This window comes from Pseudopipra pipra, chromosome 17 (assembly GCF_036250125.1).
Source record: "Pseudopipra pipra isolate bDixPip1 chromosome 17, bDixPip1.hap1, whole genome shotgun sequence".
Lineage (NCBI taxonomy): Eukaryota > Metazoa > Chordata > Aves > Passeriformes > Pipridae > Pseudopipra > Pseudopipra pipra.
Window position 1 is genome coordinate 10,246,152 of NC_087565.1, and position 24,330 is coordinate 10,270,481.

Consider the following 24,330-nt stretch of genomic DNA (forward strand, 5'->3'; position numbering starts at 1 on the left):
AAACCCGATTTATTTCTGTCCAGTGAGTCAATGCAGGTGGTGGTGGTTGGGACTCTGTGGAACTGGGCTGTGTGATGGACCCCAGCTGGGTGACACTGGTTAATTCAGCCAATTAACCTGTGCTAGGGGAGCTCAGAGTATCACCTCTGTGCTGAGGAGCTGCACTGCAGGGTGCTGGGGAGAACTGTCCCTGTGCAACACGAGCAGCTGGAGAGACTTGGAGCTCTGCTTTTCAACTTTTGCCAGAGAGCAGAAGTTCTTTTCCCTGCAGTTGATTAGTCCTCGTTCCCTTTTGGATCTCCTGCAAGGTACAGCTGAATGCAGCTGACTTTATCCTGCTGTTTGGTCGTCATGTTCCTATCACTGAGGTTACAGATTTGTGGTGAGCAGTTCACTTCTTTCCAAATGCCAGTCCTTAAGTGGAAAAACAAACTTTCTTTTGGTGCCACAAGGCATATCAGTGGGGAACAAAAGTAACACATAGGAAAAACAAACTCGCTTTGCTGAACTTGAAATATGTTTTCCCTCTCCTGGGTAGCTGAGTTGCATTTGGGGAGACAGTTTGTCCGAGTTTCCTTAAACTGGTTTGCAGAGGAGATGGGAAATTAATGGCTGGGATGCAGAAGGTAATTGGGAACTCTTCAGAGCAGGATTTGTCAAGGTCTTGCAGCCCCACAGCCAGCACCCTCTGGGGCTGTAAGTGGCTTCATCCGTGCCTGTGTGACCACAGAACTGCCCTGTAGCCCTGCACAGCTTCCTCTGCCAGCCAGTCATTTATTAGTAAGTGAAGGATAATGAGGGGGTTTTATTGGCTTTTCCAGGTGCTGTGTGCTCTGCAGGAGGGAAATTGGCAGTTTTCCTTTATTACATGTGCTCTGTTTCCTTCCTGCCTGGAGTGGTGCCTGTCCCACTGTGCCCAGTGCCTGTCACACACAGGCTGTGCTGGATGGGCAGCACCAGGGCCTGTGCAGGCTCTGCAGGAGGACAGGGAGCACTTCAGCCTCTTGGAACACTGGACTCTTCCAAAAACTCTGGCACAGGTCTCTGTCTAAAGGGTGTTGAGAATTCTGGGTAAAATACCTTCTTGCCTACCTCTTTCTCTGCTGGAGCAATCAAAGATACTGGTCAGAGGGGCAGTTTCTGTTTCCTTTTATTCCCTGTGGCGTTGACTGAATGTCACAGTTCAAATCCTCCTCGCTGTTTCTGCAGCTGAACACCTCTGTGCTCTCTGCTCTCACTGACACTTTGGCCTTTGTTTTCTGCTGCAGCCCCTTTGACACAGAGAACCTGTTTTTGTCACCTGGAAGCACTGCCAAGTTTTCTGTGGGTAGCAGGAAGAGCTCGTTGTACAACTGGACCCCCCCAAACACCCCCAGCTTCAGAGAGAAGTACTACCTGGTGAGTACCTGAGGAAAGCAAGATGCAAAGCACAGACCTAGGGCTTGATTTTGGGTTAGATTAGACTGTTCAGGAGCACACTCAGAAGTGTGAAAGCATAGCACTCTGGGCCTTTGCACTTTGGGGCTTTGTTATGTTTTCTTTTAACCCCCATTCATTTAACCCAGAAACAGGTTTTCAGCTGCCTTAGTAATTCTCACTGGAAAGATCAACCATGCAGTTACTGCTGCTCCTCTGTTCATCCAGGGGCTCTTAGAAATTGGTTTCAGTAGTTTTTTGTCCAGTCCATGCTGGCCTGGCCCCACGTGCAGAAGAGCCCTGTGCTTTGATAGATTTGGGTGCATGTTTCCAACAACAGGAATCAGAGTTGTATCTCTTGGGTGGGATCTCAGGCTTCCCAGTTGTGTCTGTGCTCATTTATGGATCTCTTTGCTGCAGTCTCTTTTGCAGCTGAGGCAGAACCAGGGGGATGTAAGTGATGAAGCCCAGCCCCCCAGCATTCTGAGCTACTTGGCTGCCTGTGATTTTGATGACCATGGGAGGAGCAAAGCTCACAATCCTGCCGAGACCAGCGAGGGAGACTCGTTCAGCTCTGAGGACCAGAAAGGGGCAGAATCCCGAAGTACAACTCCAGCTCTGGACCACAGGCCATTGGTGATTATTCAAGAAACTGGTGCAGAAGAGCACCAGCACCCTCTCCCAGATCACACAACTCTGGATATCCTGAAGAAGACTCCATGTGGGGATGGATTTCCAAGTAACCCCTCCAGTCTTCCGAATCGCCACAAGGGCAGGAGGGATTCTGTGAGCCAGCCCAGGACTCGGCGCCTGCCAGAGCAGGAGGACAGCAGCCAGAAAAGCTGGAATGCTGCAAGTGACCCGAGACTGGATGGACATACAAAGTCTATTGACAAGACTCTCCAAGAAGTGTTGAATTTGCTGAAATCACACGATGTGGGGCAAGCCCAGCTGGAGAAATTGGAATACCAGGTTTCGTCTCTGAGGGATAAATTAAAGGTATGGGAATGTTTTACCCTTGGGACGTGGTGCAGCTTCCTCTGTTACCCCTAAATCTGAAGACGTTCTGTGACCCTGAGGCTGATTTCATTTAATGATGCAGCAATGGCACGTTCCCAAAAGGAGTTTGGCCACCAGAGGTCAGGCAGGACTCGGGAAAGGCAGCTCCCAGTGCTGGGCACAGAGCAACGGCTGGGAAAGGAATAACCAATGCAGTCCAACTGGAAACCAGTCTGGGCTAAGCTGAGCCTGAACTATGTCAGAGCCTCAGCATTTAGGTTTGCTTCTAATCTTTCTTGATATTTTTAAAATTTGGTATAGCTCGAGGTGACTGCATCAGTTCATCAAGCCGATATGCCAAGAATGAAATCAGAAAAGCAAATTAATTTGTTATTAATAATGATTTCAAAACCAGCAAAGAACTCCTGCAAAATGGCTTGATACTACAAATAACAGCATTTTTCCTTCCACCCCATCAACAGCAAAAGACACTTCATCACAAACACTCATCTATGGAGAGTTTAATGGTGGAGACAGTCCTGGAAAGCTTTGACTTCCTAAACGCTGACTGCAGTGCTGATGAGCTCTCGCTGTTTGGGAGCATCAGGACAGCCAGTGTCAGGTATGTGCTGTGGGGACAGGGACAGGGCTGAGGGGGAACACCTGGCTGAGTAACAGCTGTGCAGAGCTGCTGCTGGTGTGAACACCCAGCACAGAAACGTGTCCTCGTGTTTTTAAGAAGGTTATAAATGCAATTTAAAAAATTGCTGTTGTGTTTGGTGCCACCTGGTTTGTAGTTTGATGGCTTTCTTGAAGGCTCCCATTGAGACTGCACATCTTCAGTTTTATTTAGTGAGGAGAGTTCTAACTCCTTTTTCCCCTCATCTCAACAGCACATACAATGACAACACACTGAAGTCCCTGAGCTGTGACACGAGACCAGAAACTCAAGATGTCACTACTGGTGATGACAACTTAGACACGCTGTTGATAACTCACCTGAAACTGTGCAAAGGTCTTCTGCAGGTACAGAACAGCCTGGGGGTTCCCAGGGCACTGGATGTCATTGTTGATCCTGATTATGGACAGAAGGGATTACGTAGCTGTTTTATAAAAGCAGAAAGACTCAAAATGGAAATGAAGTCCAAAAACTGCAGCATCTTCGTGTATCTACACAGAACATGTCATATAAAACTCTGCTGCCTTTCTTCAGCCTCTGGGTTTTGCTGGAGCTCTAATAAGTACTTTGTGCCCTAAGCAGGCTGTAAATGCAATCAGACAGATTTGGCTCTAAATGTGCAAGGGGTGATCAGTTTTTGAATGAATGAAAAACTGATACTACCAGTAGTATATGCTGTGATGGCAGAGGGGCCTTCTCAGAGCAGCTGATGTTTTCTCACTGCTCTTAGAAGTTTGATTCCAAGAAACAAATCCTGGTTTACCTTGACCTTTATACTGCCCTTGTTTCAGCTGCTGAGGTACATATGTTGCATTTCAGAAACTGAGGTCACCAAACGTAGCCCAGGTTGTCCAGGAGAGCATTTTGGAAGAAGTATCTGAGCAGACTCGAGTGCTGGGGGATGTCCTGGATATGTCTGTTGAAGAAAGTGAGTAGCTGCATTATTTCCAAGGCATGCCAGAGATGGGAGAGGTGCACCCCTGATGTGCCAGCTCCAGCTTCCCCAGACACATCAGTGTTTCATTCTAAATTCCTTGCAAACAGTCACATAATTAAACCAGCTCTTATATCTGGATTCTTAGAGAAAACAGGGCTCATGGTTTGCTTTGGATTTTTCTGCAAGGAAGGAAAAGATTTGGAGAAATTTGTCTCGAAGAGTAGCTGAACTGGTATGTTTTAAACAGGGATGTTGTACATGATGGAGTTTGCAGTCAAAGAACAGCAGAGCAGCCTTAGTAAAATCCTCTTTTATCTGTCCTTTTACTTGGTAAGCAAACAGCCCAAATTCTGTGCCCATCTGCAAGAAGAGTTGGGCAATTTTTCCCACCTCAGGCTTTCCCAATACTAAACTCCTCCATACACTGTTGACAAAATGATAAAGCACAATGGGAGACTTGGAAGGCTTTTGTTCTCATCTTGGTAAATACAGCAGCAAGAATGCAAATTTTAGTTGGAAGCATTTGCTGACAGATTTTATCCTGGAGGATGTGAGAATAACCTGTTGCCCAGAGCAGAGCTCCAAAGGGCCTTTGGTACAGTGTGACAGGGAGGTGTGGGAGTGTGAAATGCAGGAGTTCAATCTCTCTGTAGGGAAGAGCAAGGCATGAAGGGTCCAAAGGGTAGTGAGAAACCACAGGTTCACTTCAAGTGAAGTGTTGGATAAGAGAGAGCCCCAAGGCAGGATCTCTAAAACCTGGCAGTGGCACATCTTTGGCTGATAAAAGAGCAACCAGTTAAAGTTCTTCTGGAGCTGGACTCACATGCCAGGACAAAATGAACAATAAGGGGCAGAAGAGCTGCTGATGACAGTTTAGGAGCTCAGCCTAAGCTTGGTGAGATCAGTGCTTGCAGGTTTTAGCATTTTGGCAGGAAATGCCCCATTTTGAACAAAAGCATCTCTAACACAAATACAAGTTAACGCTGACCCATGTCTAGATAATCCATCTGGTGCCTGATTTCTCATGTAAAATCCAAAATCTGCTGGAGCTCACGACTTCTTCAAATGGGGGGTTTCAGTTATTCAGAAGACTAAGAAGAAGAAGCACTATCTGAAGATGTGGAGTGACCTTGCAGAGCCTGGCAGCATCTTGTTGGCTTCAGCAGAAAGGTTCCGTCATGCCCTGAAGTACACGATGATGCTCAGAGTGAAGGAGAAGTACCCCAGGCAGCTGGAAGCAGGTATCACTGGAGCACAAGGCCACTCACACTGCATTTGGCTGCAGTGCTAAAGATTGTCCCTGTGCATTTAAGAAACCCCTAAACCTCTTGCTTGTTCTCAGCAGCTTCCCACAAACTAACCTGCTGTTTTCTCATTTGTCCTTGTCCGTGTTCCTTCTTCCAGTGCTGCAGAGGCTGCTGGAGCAGATCCTCACCTGTGATGGGTTGCTCCCCACTCCAAACCTCCAAACAGAACCAGTTACTTTATTCCAGTTTTATAGCTACCTGGACAAGCACCACATTGCCAGCCTGGAGAAACACTTGGGAAAACTTGCCAAGGAAGGTAATGGCAGTGCTTGGCTCCTCCTTTAGGGCTACCCTCCAGGTTCCCACTCAAGATACAATTCCAGAGCAGGAAACACCCCAACCAGTGCACTGACAACTTGCTTCCATTTTAATTGCCCTTATGACCATGTAATTTTAATCAGAACAGGAAAGATGTGCTTGACTCCCATATCTGGCCATGTACAAACAAACCAGGTGTGAAGGATGGGTTTATCTTAAGTGCCCTGAAAAGTGGGTTCTGGGATATTCTGGAGTTAAAGCAGAAGCAAAGTCAAGAGGAATCTACAGCTGGATCCAGGGACTGAGTAAAGTCTGGGGCTTTGGGTGTCTATTGCAGCTGGAATCAGACACAGAAAATAGCAATAAAATTGCAGAGGTTACTAACGTGCATTTTCTAGCCTGAGGTAGCCAGAGCCTCACTGGAGTCTTGTCCAACATGTGAAAGTACTTGAAAACCTACTCTGTGTTAGAAAAGAATTATTTTAAAAATAGTCTTTATATTGGCTGCATCTTTAGGCTTATGTTGATGCAGATGACTCATCTGGAGGGGGGCTAAAACTTGAGCATTCCTAGTCAGTGAAAAAGACCTGGAATATTCTTCAAATTGAAAGGGTAAATCCAGTGCCTGATTTCTTAGTTTTTACAAGAGAGAGGGTTTTTTTGTCCTGTACCGTGAGATCTTCCAGGGCTGTTTATGGGTATTTTGCTTGATCCTGTTCCTTGTTGTGGGCTGGGCTCTTGTCCCGATGCCCGGGGCTGTGGGACCTGCTCTGGGTGTTGTCCTGGATGCACCCGGGGCTGGCACAGATCGGCTGCTCTGCCGTCCCAGCCTGGGCACGGGAGGAAGTGGAACAATGGCAGGGAGAGAAGACAGGATGGGCAAAGGGGCAGCTGTCCCTGTTTGCTTCCTGCCACGCTTGGCTTCCTCGCCGGCCCTGGGAATAACTGCTTGTGGCTAAAGGGGAGCGGGCCAGGGAGGAGTTCCTTGCAAATGTCTCGGTTTGCGGGTGAGTGAAGCCGAGCACTTCCCTCGCAGTGATGCTGATCGAGGAGCTGCAGTGCCCCGGGAGGCTGAAGACGCTGAAGAAGCTGAAGGGGAAGCGGCTGAACAAGCTGCAGCCGCTCCCGCAGACGCTGCGGCTGCTCGGGGAGCTGCAGCTGGACGAGAACCACCGAGTGAGCAAAGCGGCCACGTCCTGCCTGTGCCGCGCCGCCGCCAGCAGGAGCCTCAGGGCCAAGGTAAGCGCTGCAGCTCCCCGGGCCTTGCCGGGCTGCTGAGACCCATGGGATGGTTTCAGCCCGGAATGGCACTGCTCCCTCTGCCCTTGGCTTAGCTGTGAACTGGCCCCTAAACCACAGCAGTGCTCGGGTGATTTGTCTCTGTCCTGTTTTTGACTTTCACATGGGCAGAGCTGCTCCTGTCAGTCTGCTTTGGTTGTTTGATTAACACTCAAGGTGTTCCTTTTACTTTCCTTTTTCCATTCAGGCTGTGTTGTTTTACACTGATGCTTTATCTGACTGTGATGCAAGACTTCAGCAAGCTGCATGTTTGGCTCTTAAGAACCTCAGGGTAAGTGTTCACAGCTCTGCTGGGCACATCTGGCCACAGTCATGGATGCAGAAGTGTGTCTGACTGGGATTTTAAAGCTGGTAGGGTCACTTTAGCAGCTTTCTGCTGTTTGGAATTCCCGAATTCCTTGGCTGCCAAAGTTCCAAACCATTAATGCCGTTGTTCCAAAGGCAGCAGGAGAGGGAGCTGTGGGCATCTTGTTTGATGTGCCAGGCACAGCACAAGGACACAGGGGATGTGTTTGAACTCCTGTGATATCCAGTCACACAAGAAGAAATCAGTCTTATTCTTAAATTCAATTTGCAAAGCAACAACTGGGATTAACCCTTTCAGTGATGTCCTGGTGGGTGATGCTGATTTAATGGTCCTGCAGCAGGGACCTGTACCCTGGGACTTTTACACTTTCTAAGGCCCTAAGACAGGAGAGAAGGAGGTGACAGAGGTGAGAATATGTCAGGAAATGTAACTGCAAGCTGATGTGCTGGGGGAGAAGAGAAAGGTCCTGGTAGAATTCAGGTTCAAGAAGAGATGGGAGTTTGTGTCTGTTTGCCTTGTGAAAAACATCCACCAAACTGCTGAGGAGCTGCTGAGGCCAATGTTTCCTTTCTCCCCCAGGCTGTGGAGAGCATTGAGCAGGTTGCCCACCTGTGCCAGTCTGAGACAGAGGAAGTCAGGAATGCAGCCAGGGAAACAACGCTGTCCTTTGGTAAGGCTTTCAAACAGTCTGAAAAAGTGATGTGAAATAGTGCAGGACCAGGAGAGGCCTCAGGTGCAGCCTGAACACATCCAAGACAGTGGAAATCCCTCATGAACAGCTGTTTCATACCATGGAGACAAACTTTATATCACAGGTACCAACCAAGGGCCCTCCTGTTGAGGTTTATAGAACCAGACCAAGGAAATTCTCCAGGATAAAGTGCTTTAGGAACCACTGAACCTTTTGAAAAGGTGGCAGATAAGAACCAAAGATGCTGGAAGTGATGCTGGAGAACTGTTTCCCTATTCTATTCTTCCAAAACCCCCTTTGATCCATGTTTAATCCTGGGGATCTCCAGACTTGCTTCCCAGAAACACTTCAGGCTCACGTGCATGGCAATTTTTCCAGCTGTGATGCTCCAAACTCTTACTCACATGGAAGCATTGACAGGAGGCCTGATTTTCCATGGTGGCTTCCAGCAGGTTTTGGAAAACTGTTCCCTTAGGGACGTGTTTGCCACTATTGGGAGTCCTTGTTAGTTCCAAACAGGGTCACAATGGAAGTGTTTCCAGAGGAAACATTTGTGTCTCTCCCTCAGCACAGGCTGTTTCCTTTCTCCACAGGGGAAAAGGGCCGCCAAGCCTTCGAGAAAATGGACAGGATCTGCTGTGAACTGAGGGAAACTGCCCAGCACGAGGCCGAGATTGAAATCACAGTGTTTTAGGGGTGCAACGGGAGGAGCTGCATCCCACTGTCCTCACAGCCACACAGGACCTGAGGGATGGCTTTGGTCATCCCTGCTCTGTCTGTGCTGCATCCTGCCCCAGGACAGGCTCATTTCCAAAGGGCACAGTTTGCAGTCTCCACAACTCAGGCTGGAACACATTTTCTCACCATCTCTCAGCACGTGATCAAATACCAAGTGCCTGGATGAATGAAAGCTGGGATCTCTTGGAATGTGGCACCAGGTTGTCGCTGGAGTTAAAATCTCCATCTTGCTGGAATTAGCTGCCCCTGCTCAAACTGTAAATCCAATATGATTTATTTTCCCATGAAGTGTTCTATTAATTTGGCATTTCCCAAGGGAGAAATGATCGCTCTCCAACAGTCCCTCTGGAAGGCAGCAGACACCAGCCTTTTACACCAACAGATCCAGCAGCATTGCTCAGTGGATTGTTTTGCCTGGACAATTTAGTTGCAGAAGGAAAACTTGTTACTTCCAAAGTCTTCAGCCTGGTTGCAGCTTAGGCCACGTTCCAGCAGGGACAGACAGCGTGTGGGAGGAGTGTGTGTGCTCAGCAGGAGGGTCTGTGTTGGGTTTGCCAGGTGCAGGTCTGACTGAGGGAGGGACAGGTTTGGGTTGGTTTTAAATTTTGAGTTTAGTCATAGATCAAGACTTCTCATAATCATCCACCTGGTGTCAGGCCCTTGCTCAGCCCCTGGCTGGCAGGGCAGGGTGGCCGTGGAGAGAAGCCTGGCCTCAGGTACAATACTTGAAAGGGTTGGGCTTGTGTGTACATATTTTTATATATATATATATATATATGTGTATAAAACGTTTCTATTCAGTATTTATTTGTTGGATTTCATACTGTTTTCTGAAGTTCTAATAAACCATTGAGCCAGAGTTCCTGTGAGTGTTCTGTGGTGCTGTGCTGGCAGGCCTGGGGACAGGTACAGGGCACTGGGCTTGATCCCTGTCCTGCCTGGGACAGGTCAGGCTTGGACCCTGGAGTTCAAATTGACCTGATTCATGTGCAAGACAAGCAGGGAGCTGGAGGGTCAGGGAGAGATGCAGGTGCCTCATCTCTTTTACTCTGCCCACAGGAAGTTCTTACAGTAACATTTAAATCACTTTTCTCTACAACCCCCCCAGCGTTCCACTCCTGCCCCCCTGTGCATGTGGGTCAATCAGGAGCCCCAAAGCAGTAAGAGACCCATCGAAGTTCTTTAAAAAAAGAATTTTATTGTTACAACTAAAATGAGAACTGAAAACTTGTATGGGAGATTGAAAAACTGTACAGTTGTACTCTAACCTGGGAGGCCCAGCAGCGGCTTACACAAAAGACAAGATACCTGAAACTGTATTATACCAAAACATTCAGCTTTTTTGTTGAGTTTTTAAATTTTTTTTTTTATAAAAGTTTATTCTATGGCAATCTGTAAAAAAAGAAAGACCTGATGAGTAAATATTTGCTTAAGGCAGATAGCAGAGCAGCTCACTAACGTCCTACCGAGTCTAACATGGATGTTTGTCCATTTCCAAGAACAGGTTACCCAACACCCCCACGGTATTTACACCCCCCAACTACCACAGACAGTACAGGACAGCAAAACAAAATGGGAACAGTTCAGTATTCCAAGCCTTATCCACACCTCAGGGGCCTGGGGAGCAGTCACTGTGTGTCCTGGGACAGGGGAAGAGCTGGACCTGGAACAGAGGGAAGGAACAGGTGGAAAGGGGGATGCTCAGAGCTCCTCTATGACCTGCAGGAACTCTCTCTTGGTAGAATCATTTGCAATTGAATTAATCTGGAATCAAAGGAAGGAGGCTTTGTTTTCCTGCCATACCAAAAACTTAAAATATTCTCTCTTGGGAAGATGTGCAGAGGGGGGAGGGTTTGGTTCGTGTCTTTCCAAAGGTGCCCCTGCTGCCCCCAGGCCAGGGGAGGTGTGGATAGGGCTGACTAAACTCTGGAATGTCTGTACTACACTCACTCAGCTGAAAGGAACATGCTACCACCGGGCACACGGGATCCCACGGGAAGTCATGCCAAGGATTAGGCGAGTACATATTATCTGATAAACACCCAACAGGCCGTCGCTGAACGAGGAGACTTTCAGCAACACCCTCGGAACCACAGCCACTAAGGATCAGGTCATGCAAATATCATTTGGGCACATCAGGAAGCAGAAATATAAGTTCTTTCACCTTTCAAGCACGTGGTGTTTCATCGGGACACCGGAGACTTCACATGCAGTTTAATACAAAGGGGTACAAATGGTGCCTCAGGGCAGGACCTGCCCGTGCTGGAGAGAACAGTGGGGACAAAGCAATCACATAATGTATCTTAAATACACAGATGAGCCATTATATATTACCATTTTTCTATACTCATTTTTCCTGTTTCCAATAATATAACTAAATATTGACTGATTACAACATTCCTCCTTTCAAGTACTGGTCTGACCAACAGTCTCACAGGTAAAAGGATTGATTCCCAGTACTACCTGAGGATTTATTATTGTACTCTTGAGAAGCCCTTGATGCAAGCTCAACAAAACACAAAATAGAAATAACTCCAACCCCCCCCGACCCCCTTCACCTACTCACCCACTGAAGGAAGAGCTACACCTACAGCCAGCTTGGCAAAAATAAATACTGAGTGGAGAGAGCTCCCCTGGGCTCCTCCACTGAGGCCTGCACTGAGGGGGTGCTTAAGTGCTCTAAATCTACAGAGACTTGAGAAATGAAAAGAGCAGATCAGTAACAGTGCTGCAGACCAGCTGTCCTGGGGCAGCTCAGTCTCAACAGCTCTCAGCAGTGAGTTTGCTCCTGGCCTCTGCTCCACGACACAAGCAAAGAAATCTTTGCTATTATTGTTTAAACTATTAATCATTTGGTACTACCGAGAGGAACAGCATTGGCTGCCTAGTGCAATGCTGCCTTCCAGTCCCAGTCCTACCCACACCCCCAAATCCTTATTTACAAGCACTTTACACCCTGGAGCCCTGGGCCAGGCCCACAGCAGGGCCAGTGCTGGGCCCAGCCTGGCTGCAGGACCCCCGCCTAGAGCCAGGACTTTAATCTTGGCTTTACACAAAGCAGAACACACAAACACTTGCATCATAAACCGACATGTTCACAGACCAACCCGGCTCCTGGTGAACTGTCTGTGTCTCAAGGAAGCTGCCACAGCCTGGATTGCTCTGGATTTACCAAATGCTCTCCTGCCCCGTGCCTGCAGCACCCCTGGGGCCTCTGCCCTGGCTGGAAGCAACGGCTGGTCCTGACGGAGCACACGGAGAGTGAAACTGCATTTTACATTCCAAATGATGAGGTTTAAGAACTGGTCCTTCCATGGCAGAGTGCTGGTGGACGTGGTTTGGTTGAATTTCCCTTCCTGTTTCTCTCTCTCCCCTCTCAATCTCTCCTGACCCAGAATATAAAACTAAAAACAGCTTTAGAAAGGATGGTGCAATGTAAAGAGCCGTATGTGCAAGTAGAGTGCAACAAAAGTCAATGAGGAGATACACTTAGTAAAGGAAAAAAAAAAAAAGGAAAAAATCCAAGAGCTGGATGTGTTGGGATACCCTGAGCAAATGCAGAAGCCTGGTTCTATCAACACAAGTAAAACAATTAGCTCTTTAAGAACAGTTATGCCAAGATTAAATATATCAATACCACAGGCACTGCCCACAACTCAGTCTTTAATGATGAAGCAAGTTTTAAAAAAAAAAAAAAAAAAAAAAAAAAAAGAAACAAAAAACCAACCACAAACACCCCTCCCCTTCCAAAGGTTTACATTCTTCAGGTATGTGGGTTTCTTTTTCTTTTTTGGGAACTCGTCAATGTAAGTCATGTATTTGGTTACAACACTTGGAGAGTACAAGCAAGTTTCACTTGTGCCTACTTTTTCTGAAACAAAAGAAAATGAACTGGCTTTTTAAAAAAGGCTAAAAACAACAATGTGTTGTAATTCTATTATTTAGTTTTAAAAAAAAAAATCAAAACAACAACAAAAAAAAAAAAAACCAAAAAAGGAAACCAACTATTTGGCATTTTCTCTGCTTACTCCTGAATATTTTAAGGCCCTGAGATTAGAATATTATGTTCTTGGGACCACAGGGCTGGATAAAACCCTAGTGCATCAATTCTCTCTTTAAGCCCTACCCAAAGTTCTGGCCTTTCACACTAAATCTACCTGCTCTGAGACAAGGCTCCCCTGCCTGGACTGCTCCCTCTCACAGGAGCTCCCACAAACCCCGACCGGGCGTGTTCCCCGCGGGTCCATCCTGCTGGAACAGCCATCAGTGGAAACACACCCTGTAGCAGAGATAAGCTCCTGCTGTGAGGAAAGTGAACATGCAGATGTTCACTAGAAATGGCTTCCACGTTGTCACCATGTTCTCATCCTCCTCGTCCGAGTTCTCCGACTTGGACTCCTCTTTGTGGGGTGAGAGACGCGGATTTTCACCAACAGTTCTCCTCCGAATTTCAGTGTCTTGACTAGTGCTTAAGGACAAAGAAATCAATATTCAGTACTGGATGGACACAAATATTCCTCACTGGATTCACCACGGAGCCCTCCTGAACCCTGGCACAGTGTAGGACTGGACTCCAGCAAGGGGAAAGTCAGATGTCCAGTCCGAGCGTCTCCAACCAATGAAGACAGGCAGCTCCAGAGGAGGATTCAGCTCCATCCTCAGACAAGGGACTACACTGAATAAAATCAATCTGACCTCTGAGCTCTCTGGAGCTGGACATGTCTGATGTTCATTTACACTAAACTGCCTAAATAATAATTTCTAAGAAATTATTTATTCACTGAGAAATTCAGATTTATCCCACTAATGAGAAGACACAAGACACCAGTTTTAAATCCATACCTTCAGTGGGTGTGGAAATCATCACCAGGCATCTCACACCACAGGCAAATGTTCTGCTAACAGAACTATACTGTCACCAAAGAAAGAAAGAGGGAGATGCTACCAGTGCAACACTTCCTTCTTTCACTGCTAAGCCTCCACTTGTGTGTGTTCCTGTTTCCAAGACTTCCTTTCTTTTTAGCAAATATTGTTCGGAATTTAAGTATTTTTCCTTTCAGAATCTCCCCAATGAATTAAGAAAAATCCAGATCAAAACATTGTTTTTTTTGGGCAGGGCATTTTATCTCCTTGCCTGCAGCAGAACTTGGAGGGAGACACCATGTTCAGCTCCTGGTTGCAGCCTCCCAGCTCTGTGAATTTAAGACTATGGGAACCTCTCACTGATCTCCAGCTCCCAGAGCCACACACCCATCACCTGTCACTTCTTAACAGGGTGCCAGAAGAGGCCCCAGCCAACAGGGAAGTTAAATGAACACGAGTGTGAGACCTCGACTGAGAGAATTTTGGCTTGGAACTACTATTCCTGCTCTTACACTGCCTCGATCTGCTCAGGCCCTTCTGTATGAAATGCTGTTGATGTGCCAATGTCCTCCACACAAACACCCCGTGGACAGAGATCCCGGGACACTTCACAGGGGGAAAAGCCCTGAATTACCTGTCTGTGCTCAGCGGTGCGGGTGAACGAGCTCTGCCGTCTGGGACCGTCTCCTCCACGGTGCTCACCGAGCGGGTGATCTCCTCCTCTGCTCCGGGGTGTTTGGGAAAGAATTCCGGGTGTTCGTGCATCCTCCCGTTGTGCATTTCCGAGGTTCGCTTGGGTGGCCGGGGAGGGGGGGGGGTGTGCTCAGGTGGGGGGTCCAGGTCCTCGTTGGACAGCTCTTTCCACTGCTCCTTCAGGGAAGGACAAGCCCTGGTAAGCTCCTCTCTTCTCTCTGTTAAGCTACTCTAAACTTTACCATGGCAGAATCTTTACACTCTCCCTTGTAATTAATTCTTAAAGTGGCTCTTCATTTGCATCGAGGGAAAAAAGACAAACCAGACACAAGAACTCCAAACCCAAGCTACATCCACTACACACAGAACATATCAGATACAAATGAAAGAGATTCCAGTCTACTCCTGGAAAACTTAAATAGCACAAAATAGGATCTGTTTTGCTGGAGTTTTGCTTATCACAAAAAACCTGATGAATTTAATCATAATACTTAGACTTCTGCTATATTAGAAACCTTTTATTATCTAAAATGCCAGCAGCTACACCCTGGTCACTGTGCTGGAAAGCACACAAGGCACCTGTTAACTCACAGGTACTCTCTGGAAGGTTCTTAAACACACCACTTCAGGTTGTGACAGATTGTAAAGCACTGTGTTGAAGAACCCCATAATATAAAAATGTATTGGAGCTGAAACAAGCACCAAGCCTGAAGCTTCTTTTTCTCCTCCTCATCCCACACACTTGCTACAGTTCCCATGGAGCTGCAGCTCCTCCTTTGGCTGAGCTGCCCACAGCACTCACTTGCACTGAAGCATCTCCCATGATGAATTTTGCCCCTTCAATAACAGCCAAGTAGGAGAAGCGGAGCTGGTCTGCGGTCTGGATGAGTCCCATCCTGTACTTCCTCATTTCCAGGAGAACCTGCTTGACATCCACAGAGGAAGGATCTTTCCGTTTGTCCATCTGAAAAACATGACACGTGCTTTATGTTCTGGTGATGTTCACTACAAGGACTCATCTTGTGGCAGGGCCTTCACACTGCCCTTCCCATCACACAGTTAATGAACTCACACCAAACTGGTATGAGCAGCTTTTCACTGGGCTTCCAAAAAGACTGAGGGGAAACCAACGGGACTCCAAAATGTTGTCCCTTTCCCCCTTTTTTCTTTTTAGTGACATTTTAGCCTAGGCCTGACTTGGCTTTCTGTAGGTCTCACGCAGTGAGAGAATAAAGCCAAGAGAATTCCAGCCTTATGTTGAAGTCAGGACAATTTCCTCCTGCCCACAAGTGCAGGTGACTCTGTAAAAGCAAACTCATCAGATGGGCTTTGCATTGTTTCAGGACAGTTCATGCTATGACTTAGCAGACATCTAAGTCTGGTTAGTGTGGTTTTCTCTTAACCATGAAGGCAAAGCCTGTCTTTGTGAATCACCCTGAAAACTAGAGAGTTCTCTTCCCCAGACCCCAAATGGCCACTCAGCAACGAGACCTGCCTTGGAAAACACCCCCAAAACAGTACGAGTGAAATAATGGAAATCACGGCAACAACACTTCCCAGGCCCTGCCACAGCTCTTGTAAGGCTCAAACCACTCCCAAAAACACCTCTGCAGAACCAGCCCACGAGAAGGAAGCCTCACCAGGAGCAGACACGTGTCCACCAGGCAGAAGGTGCCGGACCTGCCGATGCCGGCGCTGCAGTGAACCACGACGGGGCCGTGCTCGGGGCTCAGCGAGCCCGACTCCCGCACCTTGAACAGGAAATTGAGGAACGAGGCCGGGGACTCGGGGACACCAAAGTCAGGCCACGTGGTATAGTGAAAGTGCAGAATCTCCCGAGTTTCCTGGGTCTGGAAAAACAGCATTTGGGAAGCTTTTTAGAGCAGATACACGAGTCAGGAGTGTTGGGAACTGCTGACGAAAAGTCCCACCAGTCTCAGGGAGCTTTTGAAGCTGCACAGCCAAGAAACTACAAATAATTAGCTCTTGTTGTGAAGGTCTCTATTTGGGGCACAGGAAATTGGATGAGTAAATGCACTTCTTTACAGGATGGTTTAGTCTTTTCAGTACAGCTCAAAAGCTTCTATCGCTCAGTGTACAGCTGAGACACAGGAAGGCCTCGAGTTTCCTCACGTATGTTAAATAAATATCTGAGTTTACTGTCCACAGCACACAAACTGAGACTGAGGAATAATCTCATGCAGAATCACCAAATTCAGGGCAATTCCTGACCATCTTTTCCAAGTCCCTGCTGCTCTCAGGAGGTCAGTCTCCCCCAGGGATGGGACTGGATGAGATCCTGTACTTACGGTTGGGTTTTCCAACTCCAGCTGTCGTACTGTGTAATAGGATTTTATATCTTCAGATATCAATGTGAGTTTCAAGTTTGTGTCTTCAAAAAACATTTCCTTCTCCTCCTTCCGTGGCCAGTACTGTGCACACTTTATCTAAAAACAAACAGGAGCCATACAAATGTCATTTATGTCTGAGTAAAAGGTAAGGAAGAAACATCCTTAAATACAACCTTTTCTTACGAGACAATTTCCTCATCTGCTTCTATTATAAGGACCAGAAATTACAGTGTGAAGAATATCAGTCTTCCTTTATGTTGCAGAACCACATCTCCACTTTTGTATGAGTCAAATTATTTTGACCTTGACTAAACTCATGAAAACACCTAAGGACTGAGGGTAGGTACCTGAAAGCTGAAAGAGTGTGAAGCTGTGAAATCTGATAAAAATCTCCAAAGTCGTTATTTATTTTATATTGTGTCAAACAAACAAACAAAAATCTAATAACTAAGTACAAAAGCTCTCATAACAGCCTGCCAAAATCTGAATTTTAAGCCTACTCTGCATTTTATTACTGTCACATCAAAGACTTAAGTTTCAAAAGAAGAGACAGATATTAACAAGAGCAGAATACACTGTGAAAAGTATTATGAGTTCTATGAATAAGCTACATATAGGAAATGATCACATTGCTAATTTCAAGGGTAACATCAGATGAAATTTTGGGTTACTCCTTCTACTCACCACAAAAAATAAAAATAGCAGTGAGTTCATTTTGATTTTACATGGCACAGTTTAAAGGTGAAGTGCCAAACAAAAAAACCCCTGTTCAGCAAACATTCCCATTACCTACTTCTGACTGAATTTCAATTTTCTTATCAAAAGTCTTCCAGAAAGATTAGTTTTGCAAAGACTGCTGCATGCCAGGGCCTTAAGTGAGCCAACCAAAGAGAAGGGTAGCACTGTGTTTATTGGGGTGTAGAATGCACTTATAATTCTCTGCACTTTTGTTTGGTTTTGTAATAAAGACACAGCAATTGGCTTTGGGTCTGATTTCTCCACAAATGTGTCTGCAAACAGTATTTTGTTGTCCACTGTGAGGCTCCCAGTGCTGTTTGCTGAGCAGTGCAAGCAGCCTAAGGGATCACAGGCACTCATTTTGTTCAAAACTGAGAATGTGCTGAGAAAGAACAGGAATGCTTGGAAAGGAAGAAAATATTGAAAAATATGGTTACTGCATCTCTTCTGAAGATTAAATGTCACTTGCACTACAAAAAACAGCAAAACACTTAAAAATTAAGATAGCAGTTTATTGAAACATAACTCATTGCCCAAGAATTTTCCTGATTATTGGGAGTTTTTTCCCAATGATGCAAAAGCAGGTACCACCCAGTTATCACTGGTGGATACCCAACATCCTCACTACCCCTCCTCCAAAGGTCTTTATACTGACTGCACTGCAGCATTCAACTTTTAACTGGGCATTTCTATCACTCTTTAAAGCTGCTTTTGTCCCAGATTTGCAGAGCTGACAGGCCTCTTTAGGGATGACAGCTGTGGAACCAGCACTGAGGCAGAGCTCTGAGCCAGGGAGGAAATCCAAGCCCGATGGTTCCATCTTCTCCACCATCACAAGGCATTTCCTCTCAAGGCAGCAGCTTCTCCACGTGCCAGAAGAACCCAAACTTTCTACTTATTTGGTGGTAAATTATTTAAAATAACCCCAATTCTTGCCCAAGTATTCAATTCTAGGCATAATTTCTTAGATGAAATTACTGAACAGTCACCTGGCCCTGCTCTCTGGGTTGGTTTTAGTTGGGTTTTCATTAAACAAAAACCTTAAAGATGTGATGAGCACAGAGCTAGAGCTGGGTAAGTACTTACGGATCCCTTTTCCATCACTCTGTTCAACATGACAACACCGCGGCTTTTCTGTTCCCAAACCATCTCCCAAAAGTGACCACAAGTATTTGGCAAAGGTCCCTGCAGAGACAGAATCCCCAGAAATAAGCATTATTTTCTGTGACTGTCAGTGCACTGTTCCCCAGTTACAGTTACTGTGCTGGGCAATAGATTTAGACAAGTAACAAGCAACTTCTCATTTAAAACTGTAAAAAAATGCAGTGAGACAGCTCTAAGTTCCATGTTATGAATTTTCCCATGAAAGCACAGTTCATCTTTCCCCCCACACATAAGAGGAAGAGAGATTGAGCCTCATTTGCGAGAACAGAACTGGGAGTGAAAAATACCGCATTTTCTTAGGAAAGGTACACAAAGGTCATGGGGAAATAAAACCCCACTGTCTAACTAAGAGCAGAATTAACTACTCTGCAATACATCAACCTTATTCAGGATACTTGAAAATTACCTGACTAAATGGATAAACACTCAAAACACTGAAATGATGCCAGATCAGCAACAAATTACACGGTGTTCCAGAATCTTCATGGATCTGCTCTGGGACTGAATGAAGTGATAACTCCTTTTAAAGACTACTATCTATTTCACAAAGCAGATTTCCCTCTAACTTCCTGTTTGTCTTGGGTTTCTTCGCTATTTTCCACTCCAAAGCTACTGTTCTGAATTTTGGGCAACACAAACCAGCATTATTGTGCCCTGTATTTGCTGTCCATCCCTCTGCTCAAACAGAACAGCAAGGCAGGGTCCTCAGAAGGAATGGTTGGATTTAAATAAAGCCATTCAAAGCCAACAAATTCTGGATCAGAACAGAGAACCTGTACCAGTCAGCTGCACATTCAGCTGTCCCACATCCCAGTTCAACCCTGTGATCAGCCTCCCCTGTCCTGAACCAGGGCAATAAGAGCTGTGTGCAAAGAACCATTTCCACACTGGATCTGTACTGCCCATTTCTTCTTTAGGAGATTTATCTTTACTCCCTACAAACAGGAAGGAAGAGCTGTCACTTGAAAATATTAATCCCAGTCTACCTTAATCTAAAGTGTGGGAGGAAGGGATAAAAAAAAAAAAAAGTCAAGATCAGAGATCAGAACAGTCTCCATGGAATATTTAGGACAAACAAGAATCCTGGCACAGTTGCTGGCTCTCAGAATAAAACAACAGGGTATCCGGGTATTTTTAATTTTTTTGTATAGATAGGGGTGGAATTCACAGATTCAGGGAAAAGCAGCCACTGCCCTCCTGCCCCCCACATTCCCATCACTAAAGTCTGTATTTCATGGCTTTCCTCTCTCACATTCTGTGCACATGTTTATGCACACATGGATGTGTATATGCACTTAACTGGCTTTACAATAAAGAAAATAAACAAGACCCACGAAAAAACTCCAACCACCACATGATTTTTATTAACCACTGCCAGCAATTACCTGGGTGAGAATGTAGCTCCTTTGGGCCTCTTCCATTTTTATCAAACTAGCATTGATATAGTCATTGTCACCTTGGTTTAGCTTAATTCGACTGTGATCAACTGCAGCATAATCAGAAAACACTGGTTAAATATGCATATGCAACACAGCAGAATCCATGCACAACCCCATAAGGTGTTAGGGTCAAAAAAGCTGAGTTGTCCTGAAGAATGAAAAGGGCTTAATAACCCCAGGTAGTTCAGGTGCTCCCTGGGCTTGTAACTCTGGAAATACAATGTAGGTACTGCAAGAACAGCACCACAGCAGAGGAGTGAACACAGGCTGCTCTTCACCTTCCAAGAACACACTGCAAGAATGAAGCATTTGCATCTGAAATAATCCCCACAGTAATCTGCAAACCAGACCACACTGACCTATTTGTACAGTTACCGAGTTACTGGTTTTAAATAAATAGAATTACACAACTGCTTATCTCTTGCAGCTTAAACATTCAAACCCACATTTTGCAAGAAAGCCAGACTGGAAGCAGTTTTATCTAAAGGCAAAAAGGGAACCATTTCTTACTCACAACCCCAGATATTAGAATTGCTTAGTAAAACAAACAATGTGAACATTACTGTTCTGGTCAACTGCCCCAAAGGCTTCAGGAACTTTTAAGCACAAACCACCCCTGCAATTGCAGCAGTGCTGCTACAGCCACCCTAGTGCTCTAGTATAATCCTATGGATATAATGGCATCCTCTGACATCTATCTCACAAATAAATACATTAACACAGAGAATTGTCTTGGATGCTTATCCACCTAACAGCATCTTGTCCTTAAAAAGAACGTTTAAGTGTTAGAAGTCATTAGAGGTCAACACTCTGTTACAAACAATGGAAATGAAAGTGTACTTACAGGGGCTGACATCTCTGTACCTATTTCTATTTTTGTTTCTGGGATGTTTGGCCACTTTACATGGAAAATCACTGGCTTCATGCCTGATGTCCTGAAACAAAAAAATAAAGTGTTAGATCTGAATCCACCAAATTTCATACCACCAGCTATTTTAAGACAAATGCCCGTGTGACTTCACATCTTCATGTGTGGGAGTTCTGGCCAGAAAACACTTTGGTCTTCAAATTAAGAATCAAGTTTAAATGTATCAGATTACAACAGTAACGTTATTTCTGTATTAAAATACTATTAGTTTGCATAATAACGAAGCAGAACATTTAACAGACATTATTGTCTGATGGAGCAGGGTCTGTGCCCCAAAGCACTTTCACATAAACTGCTTTAAGCAATTGTTTGCAGTCTCAGTCAAAATATCAACTGTGCTTCTGACTCAGCAGCAACGAAAACATTCAAAATCTTGCCTGCCCCCCTTGGCATCAAACACAGGGTGGTGATTTGTCTAAGATCACTTGCATCTTTACCTGGGGTTTTTAGTAAGATGTCACAAAGCTGCAAATGGCCAAAGTTATTTGTATCCAACTCACATGGTCAGCTAAAACACACGTACCATCTCAACCACAGAACTGGGATTCTTCCAGTTGGTTTTTTTCAGATGCATATGACAGCTCAGCTATCTGAGACAATTTCAGAAGTTTAAAAAGAATTCTGCCATCCTTGGACGTTAATCCCAATTTGTTGAAACAGAACTTCACATTGTAAATAAATACTGTGTACATGCAGTTCTGCATAAAGAATCATGTACAATGCCAAAGATTATTTTAAAATGGGTTATCTGCTGGAGCACATTACCTGCTTATCTATTCTGCTGCATTATTCAGGTTATGTATCAATTTACACTGAATGCTCCATGTTGAGAGGAGTTCTAATTTACATAAACCTACCCAAAATTAGTACAGTATTCCAAAACAGCTCCTCACTGAAATAAGCCCTGACATCAGCTGCCAGCTTTTTATAACTTAACACATGGCTGCCAGAATTTCTGCTTGTGAGGAATGCAGTCTGGAGAATATGATCTGCACTGCCACAGTCTAATATCTCAAACATGAGGCAGCTAAAATAGGTGTTTTCATAAATGTGTCTCTGACACCAGGTTGGGGACTTTGTATTTTACAGGGGTTTATTCTTCTGTAATGACTGTACAGGATTAACTAGAGACAAGACCAGGGAAATAGGAAAAATGGTTTTCTAGATCTCTGACCACATTTCCCACAGAGCCTACACGTGTTATTTTTTTAAGTGTTAAAAAAAAAAACAACCCAACACCAAACCAACACAACTACCCCAACACTTAGGATTCATATTATAGAATCAGCAAAATGCAAACCAAACCAAAATCCCTTAGGCATTTTTCTGTAAATACTGGGCTAAATTAGCAGCAGCCCTAATGTACACTGTTTCCTTTCACAGCATTAACAAATTCAAAAAGAACTGTCCCCTCTTTTAAAAAACAGAAAAGGAACAAATGTTTCCTTACCGAAATGGAATTATAAAAAGACATTCTAATATAAAAACATTTTATTTAGGCATACACATGTATGTGCACATAGAATCTCCTGCCAGTCTCTGAGAGTTCCACAGATTCAAACATCTACATCAAAGTATTTAAGGAATTGATGCTGTAATTTATTGTCCAGGGAATAGAGAGCTGGCTGTTACCTCACCAGTAAATATTAGATCTTTTTCAAGATGCAACAATGCCTAAAGGTCTTGAAAGAATAAGGGAGTTCTAGGAGATGCATAACTCCCACAGGCACGGAGAAAATGAAAAGAAAGAAGTTACTCATGTGCTTTCAAGATACAATTTAAAAAGGGCAATATATTTCTGGAGCATGCTTCAACAAACAGGAAAAAACACGAGGTGGGGGTGGGATGGGAATAAAATGAGAGACCCAGATATGGCAACAGGCAAGCTGCTGCCTTCTGTGAAAATCCAACCAGCACAGAGCACTTCAATTCTGAGTGTAATGAACACGATAAAACAGAATATCCTGGAGGGCATGTATTCCTGGAGCTCAGTGCTCAAATCCATGCTGAAAGCATGGGGCATACTCTGCTCAGCAACATGGGATAAAAGTGGTTGGGGGTTTTGGTTGTTGGGGTTTTTTTCCTTTTTTTTTTTGGCTACAGCAGTTGCTAGAACATCTGAAGCGATCAAAAGAATTTATCATCCCAGATCACTTCCAGGATACAGAGCTGACTTCAGTGAAAATCAGATGGCCTTCAACAGAGAAAATTACTGGGGAGAAACAACCTCGTGCCAAGTTACTACAATGTCCTGTGGCCATGTTAAAGGCTTTCTTGTCAAAACTTCTGGTCCTGGGTACTGCTGGAGTCACATAACTACTGCTACTCACTGGGGTTTAGGCAGGCTCAGAATATGTCCCTAACAGTACCCCAGGATTTCTGTGCTGGAGGAAGCAGAGTCATACACGGCATGGAATTATGATGGTATGAGGAATTACTATGCTATGAGGAACTATTATGCTATGAGAAATTATTATACTATGAGGAATTATTATACTCTGAGGAACTTGGAGCCAGCGATGCCATAAGAACCGAAGGCAGGAATTGATAAAGTTACGAATCTTGAATCACACCAAGTCACACTGCAGAGATCCTGTCTGTTAAAAAGGAAGCTCGACATTTCATTTAAAAGGTCATGAAACATAAAACTTTAAAGAGGAAGGGCTAGAACTGAAGTCAGTTTTCCCAAGTCAAATGCTTCGGGTTTGGAGCGTGAGTCACTCCACACCACTCATCTCCTGGCTTTGGGTCCTGTACCCCGTGCAAGTGCCCCTAACACTTCAGGGGTGAAAGAGGAAGTCTGCTGCAGCCTGGTTCTTCAAATGGGAAGTTCCTGTAGCTGTTAATTTGCACCAGTGACTGGAATAAGAAGTCCTTCAGCGGTATCCAGAAGGTTGCTCTCAGTTGCACCAATGGGTTCCACTTGGCCCATCACATCCCAGGTCCTGCAGCACAGAAAGGACCCGGAATGCAAGGGCAGTCATTCACACACTGCAAGGCTGTGTGGATTTGCATATCAGTATTTCCAGAAGAGGAACTAAAGGTGCAGTCTCAAGGCCTTCAGCTTCATCAGTCAGACTCCCTGGGAGCCTTGCAGCAGGGCTCAATTTGATCACACTATTTAATTGCACCATAAACTCTGGAGCAGCTCAGACTAAGAGATAACAATATATTGTCATTTTAACAGTTCTGTTCCTTCGGGAAGCAGCAATTGCCAAGATCTTATCAGGGGCCACAGAAGTGCACCCAATCCATCTACTTGAGGCAGTCACACTAAGGAAAGCAATTCACAAGTATAAAAAGACTTAAATAAAAAAGTAATTTTAGCTTAAAAGCTTAAAAAAAAAAAAAGGTTTCCTCTTAAAGCTGGCACTGAAAAAAAATGATGAGGCTTCTGTAAAAAAAATGATGAGGCTTCTGTAAAAAAAATGATGAGGCTTCTGTAAAAAAAATGATGAGGCTTCTGTAAATGGTGGAGGAGTAAAAACAAGTTACAATAAAATCAAGTGAAAGGTGCTCTTTG

The 24,330-nt window shown here is 45.0% G+C and overlaps 2 protein-coding genes across 10 annotated transcripts in view; one reads left to right on the forward strand and one right to left on the reverse strand.

Moving 5' to 3' along the window:
* Positions 1–9,488, forward strand: part of RIPOR3 (RIPOR family member 3) — a 54,036-nt gene extending 44,548 nt beyond the window's left edge. For all 9 annotated transcript variants that reach the window (XM_064674212.1, XM_064674221.1, XM_064674213.1 and 6 more), the window contains 11 exons: positions 1,269–1,398; positions 1,837–2,415; positions 2,898–3,037; positions 3,309–3,441; positions 3,914–4,022; positions 5,111–5,272; positions 5,436–5,594; positions 6,633–6,835; positions 7,083–7,166; positions 7,782–7,872; positions 8,487–9,488. In XM_064674212.1, the coding sequence (XP_064530282.1) occupies positions 1,269–1,398; positions 1,837–2,415; positions 2,898–3,037; positions 3,309–3,441; positions 3,914–4,022; positions 5,111–5,272; positions 5,436–5,594; positions 6,633–6,835; positions 7,083–7,166; positions 7,782–7,872; positions 8,487–8,587 (1,891 nt within the window). In that variant the 3' untranslated portion in view covers positions 8,588–9,488. The remainder of the gene's footprint in view (positions 1–1,268; positions 1,399–1,836; positions 2,416–2,897; positions 3,038–3,308; positions 3,442–3,913; positions 4,023–5,110; positions 5,273–5,435; positions 5,595–6,632; positions 6,836–7,082; positions 7,167–7,781; positions 7,873–8,486) is intronic.
* A 321-nt stretch (positions 9,489–9,809) lies between these two features.
* The window catches only part of PTPN1 (protein tyrosine phosphatase non-receptor type 1), a 33,753-nt gene continuing 19,232 nt past the window's right edge, over positions 9,810–24,330 (reverse strand). Inside the window, exons 2-9 of the mRNA XM_064674222.1 lie at positions 20,724–20,814; positions 19,826–19,926; positions 18,363–18,461; positions 16,497–16,634; positions 15,828–16,037; positions 14,990–15,151; positions 14,129–14,364; positions 9,810–13,099 (exon numbers count right to left, since the gene is read on the reverse strand). Coding sequence (XP_064530292.1) covers positions 12,895–13,099; positions 14,129–14,364; positions 14,990–15,151; positions 15,828–16,037; positions 16,497–16,634; positions 18,363–18,461; positions 19,826–19,926; positions 20,724–20,814 — 1,242 coding nt within the window. The 3' untranslated portion in view covers positions 9,810–12,894. The remainder of the gene's footprint in view (positions 13,100–14,128; positions 14,365–14,989; positions 15,152–15,827; positions 16,038–16,496; positions 16,635–18,362; positions 18,462–19,825; positions 19,927–20,723; positions 20,815–24,330) is intronic.